Genomic DNA, 5,000 nt, shown 5'->3' with positions numbered 1-5,000 from the left:
CGTGAAAATCAGGTCAACCGAATAATCTTATTTACAAGACCCACTTCATTCAAGAAAACTTTGAGTTATTCTCCAAAAACAAGTCCATTAAAGCAGCTCTTATATACGAGACCAAAGTCGGTTTCTTCACATCATATTAAGTTTTGGCGGTTTTCCCTCTTTTGATGTGAGCCGACATCAAAAGGTCCTCCCTCCTCCTCCTCCATCTGAATTTCAACAGCTCAAACTACCACGTTTATTTACGTCCCGGAAAAGCGTACAAATATTTAGGCGCCCTCGTAATTAGCTAGGTGAAACACGCATGAACGTAAAAAAAAAATTTTTTTAAATAAAAGATAAAAAATTCTTTTAACACAAGCAAAGGCCACTTTACATAAAATTGCAATCGTTGCTTAAGAAAAGTGTTTCGTGAAGTTGTTGCTTAAGACAGAAAACATTCACTTGTTCTAAATGTCTGGCAAGATATTTTCTTGAAGAAAAAAACATCCACAAAGATTTTCTATTAATGCGTCTGGCAAGATAATCTAAGCATGTGATAAGACTTCTTAAAACATGTGACAAGTATCTTAGCAGGTGACAGGATAGCTCACATGTGGCAAATTATCTTTGTTGTTAAGGTACCTCAGGCGTGACTTGGATATCACACATGTGACAAGATATCTACACAAGCGAGAGAAAATAAAAATAACGCACTCTTGACAAGAGTCTCCATTGTGACAAGATATCTCACATATGACGAGTTATCTAACGTGGGTCAAGATATCTCACACATGACGAGATATCAATGAAATGACTGGATATCTCGCAAACGCACCGATTATTAAAAAAGAGATTCCAGCGATCAAAATTGTATCCATTCCTTTAAATTCTGAGTCTTCAAACAAGACGACTTAAAAAAAAAAACTTCCGAAAAGTTGATGGAAAAATAGTTCGCACAAACATAAACATTGCGCATGTACGCGCGCACACACACACACGCACACACAAGCAGTTCTGGTGCTAAGTGGTAGTTAACACTCTGGAAGCCATGGTAAGTTTTCACACAAGACAAAAAAACAAAAAGTCATGCTTTTAAAATATTCGGGAAAATAGGAAAATGAAGGCAAGCATTATTTCAAAAGTGAGGAAAACTGGACAATAGATAAGAGATTCCACGGAACGTCTGGAAACAACAGATCAACTGAAGGATTTCCAGAAACATTCTCAGGAATAATAGGAATTGAATAACTGGATTCCTGGAAGCATTAAGAAAAAAACAGCAACAGAGTTTCTGGAAACATTTGAAAAAGCCACAACCAGTGATGTAATTTCTGGAAGCTTGTGGAAAAACAAGGAGAACGGGTAGTGGGATCTCTGGAAACATAAACACTTGGAAAAAACAGAAAGAGGCGGAGGCCAAAATTCCTGGAAGCATAAACACTGAGAAAAATAGAGAGAGAGACCACAATTTCTACCATTTCTGGAAGCGTAAACATCAGATAGAAGGGAACATGGAAATAACACGAAGTCTGGAAACACAAACGTTCGGGGGAAAACAAACAAAGCAAGAGACGGAATAGCGAGACTCCTGGAAACTGGAACCTGGAAACTCACTACTCACCACACAGGGGGTCGGAGGAGGAAACAAAAAAAGCAGAAAGAAACTCCTGGAACCTGGAACCTAGAAACATACTACTCAGCACAGGGGGAGGAAGGAAAAAAAAAAAAAAAAAAAAAAAACCAGGATGAAATTCATAGAAACTGGAGCATGGAAACTCACTACTCAACACAGGAGAAGAAAACAAAAATGCAGGACTCCTGGACACTGGAACCTGGAAACTCAATACTCAACACAAGGGAGAAAGAAAAAAGGGAAATCCTGGAAGCTGGGACCTGGAAACTCACTGAGGGGGTCGGTGGAGGAAGCGAAAAAAGCAGGAAGAAACTCATGGAAACTGGAACCTGGAAAGCAACTCCCCACCACAAACAGAAAAAAGGGGAACTCCTGGAAACTCACTATTGAACACAGCGGGAGAAAAAAAGAGCAGGAAGAAACTTCTGGAAACTTACTACTCAACACGTGGGGAGGGGGAGCAGGAAGAAACTCCTGGAAACTGGAACCTGGAAACTCACTATTCAACACAGGGGAGGAGAGGAGAAAACAAAAATTCAGGAAACTCCTGGAAACTCGCTATTCAACACATAGGAGGTAGGGGAGAAAAAAATAGAAGCAAGAAGAAACTCCTGGAAACTGGAACCTGGAAACTCACAACTCAACACAGGAGAGGACAGGAGAAAACAAAAATTCAGGAAACTCCTGGAAACTCGCTACTCAACACATAGTAGGTCGGGAAGGAAACAAACAAGCAGGAAGAACCTCCTGGAAACTGGAACCTGGAAACTCACAACTCAACACAGGGGAGGAGAGGAGAAAACGACAATTCAGGACACTCCTGGAAACTCGCTACTCAACACATAGGAGGTCGGGGAGGGGGAGAAAAAAAAAATAAAAGCAAGAAGAAACTCCTGGAACTGTACTCACCAAGCAATCCAGCTGGGAGACGGGGCTCTTGGATCCAGGCTGACTGATGTCCCAGACTTTGACGCAACCTTTTCCCCCGGTGTACACGTACTTGGTGGGGTTGCTGATGGTGACGGCGCAGACCACTTCGCCGTGGTGCAGCGTGTTGATCTGACGGGCGTGACGAGGGATGCCGGGAGCCAGCAGGGCGTCTGGAGGGAACGGCACGGGAGCCAGCTGCCCTTCGCCGTTGACGTGGAAACTGTACGCCCTGCGCCAACGGAAGAAAAGAGAAGACACACGCATCCAGGAGTCAGTCCATCTCTCTTTCAGTTTGGGTGGGAGTTTTTGGTGATTTTTTTTACTCTTTGTTTAATGTTTTATAGACTGATGATATATCTCTCTCTCTCTCACTCTCTCTCTCTCATCTTTGAGTTGCTGTTGTTGTTTTACTTTAAATGAAAATTGGGTGTCTATACATCAAGCACACTCCCACTGTCCCGAGGCTGTTGTACACTTGAGAATAAAAGTGTTGTACGTTCTTACGAGGAAGTTCTTGAGATCTCTTTAAACATCTCTCTCTCAAATCTCTTTAACATGAATCACTTTTGAAAATAGTTTGCCCTCCAAAACCTTTGAGAACTCAAAAAGCAAATGGACTGCTTATATACTGCGGTTACTCCCAACAAAGAGACTCATTGGAAAAAGAAAATTCTTGATGTATTCTGAGACTTTTTTGGGGGTGACTTAAAACCGTCACAGCTTTGGAAATAAAAAACCCAAATTTAAATTTTGTTACGTTTTGGAAAACTGGATCTTTTGAATCTTTTTTTTTTTTTGGCAAATAAAGAAAACAGTCACAGGAGTTGTTGGTCAGTGTCCATTGACATAGAGACGGAGAACAAAGAAGGACGAGCAAGAAAAAAAATAAGAAAAAAAATTAAATTAAGAAAATGAAAAAAAAAAAGTTAGACAAATCATGAGAAAATGGCAAACTATGAGGAAAAAAAAATGGACATTCACAAATGTACAAAGCCATTATATCCTGATATTGCACTGAGATATATTTTATATATATATATGTTTATATATATATATCTCTATCTCTCTCTCTATCTCTCTCTGTTGTATTGTTTTATTGTCATCTATTTCATTAGTCCTTTACTCGAAGTCTATAACATGATGAACAGAGAACCACTTGAGAAGAACCACTGCATGATGTAGAATATTTTTTTTTTATGATGTTGTAGTTGTAGTTGTAGCACTTTTTTATATATATATTTTTTTATGATTGAACAGGCACTTGATTGGCACTTTTTTTGTGTTGTTTTTTATATATATATTTTTTTTTTTTTTTGGTTTTTTGTTAAAGTCACGAATCAGGAGGGGAAGTGGGAGGTACTCACGGCTTGCCACCCTGCAGCGGGTGTAGAGAGGGCGCGCGCACGTGCATATCCAGCGACGAGGGCGGCGTCGCTTGCGGGTGGGCGGGGGGCCTCGGGTACGGCGGATAAGGCGCGGCCGAACCTGCTGCGGCAGCGGCAGCGGCGGCGGCGGCGGCGGCGGCAGCGGCAGCGGCGGCAGCAGCTTCGGGGATCGGGTAGCCTGGCGGGTAGGAGCCGACGCCTGGCAAGGGCGCCGCCTTGCCCACGGGTTTGACGGCGCTGGAGCCCGAGGAGGTGGGCGTGGGCGTCTTGGAGTTGGGCGTGGCGGGTTTCTCCTCCTTCCGCGCCTGGGGCGTCGAGGACGAGCTGCCGGAACTTCGGGGGCTGAGGAATAATAATAATAATAATAATAATAATAATAATAATAATAATAATAATAATAATTCATAGCCTAAAATTATCCGAAGTCTAATTTAACTTCCTAAATTATTTAGAGCTGAATTTAAAATCAAATTCATTAATTGCAAAAATGAAATTAACTTATAATTAACTTAAAACTTATTTGAGCTTAAAAATAAGTTGAAGAAAGCACACAAGCAATATATATAATTATATATAATTATGCTAAAAATTAAATGAATTATTTAAACTGTGAAGATAACTTACATCTTACTGAAGCTTAAGAATAATTGGAAAGAAGCACACGAGCAAACAGATATGTATACATGCATACATACATGTATATATATATACACATACATACATATACTGTATATATATTATATATATATATATATATATATATATATATATATATATATATATATATATAATATACTGTATATACATAATAAAAAATAAAAATATACATGAAGATAAATTAGGATTGTATAAAGAATCGCTGGAAAAAATTTAGTGAAATGTATCACATAACGAACAAAAGCAATTGGGTACATTTAAGAGCAAAAAAAAAAAAAAATAATAATAATAATAAATAAAGCCAGTGTTACTAAGCTTTCATTAACCCACAAGTTCCAGTATTCAAATATAAATCATAAACAGTCTTCAAATATACAGTTTATTATAAGTATGAATAATACTCCAACCATCATACT

At 39.3% G+C, this 5,000-nt stretch overlaps 1 protein-coding gene across 1 annotated transcript in view; it reads right to left on the bottom strand.

The window, feature by feature from the left end:
* The window catches only part of LOC136829966 (transducin-like enhancer protein 4), a 162,110-nt gene that overhangs the window by 14,003 nt on the left and 143,107 nt on the right, over window positions 1-5,000 (bottom strand). The window contains exons 14-15 of the mRNA XM_067089141.1: window positions 3,907-4,269; window positions 2,522-2,771 (exon numbers count right to left, since the gene is read on the bottom strand). Coding sequence (XP_066945242.1) covers window positions 2,522-2,771; window positions 3,907-4,269 — 613 coding nt within the window. The remainder of the gene's footprint in view (window positions 1-2,521; window positions 2,772-3,906; window positions 4,270-5,000) is intronic.

The sequence above is a fragment of the Macrobrachium rosenbergii genome, chromosome 45 (genome assembly GCF_040412425.1).
Source record: "Macrobrachium rosenbergii isolate ZJJX-2024 chromosome 45, ASM4041242v1, whole genome shotgun sequence".
Classification (NCBI taxonomy): domain Eukaryota; kingdom Metazoa; phylum Arthropoda; class Malacostraca; order Decapoda; family Palaemonidae; genus Macrobrachium; species Macrobrachium rosenbergii.
This window is presented reverse-complemented; position numbering and strand designations above follow the sequence as displayed.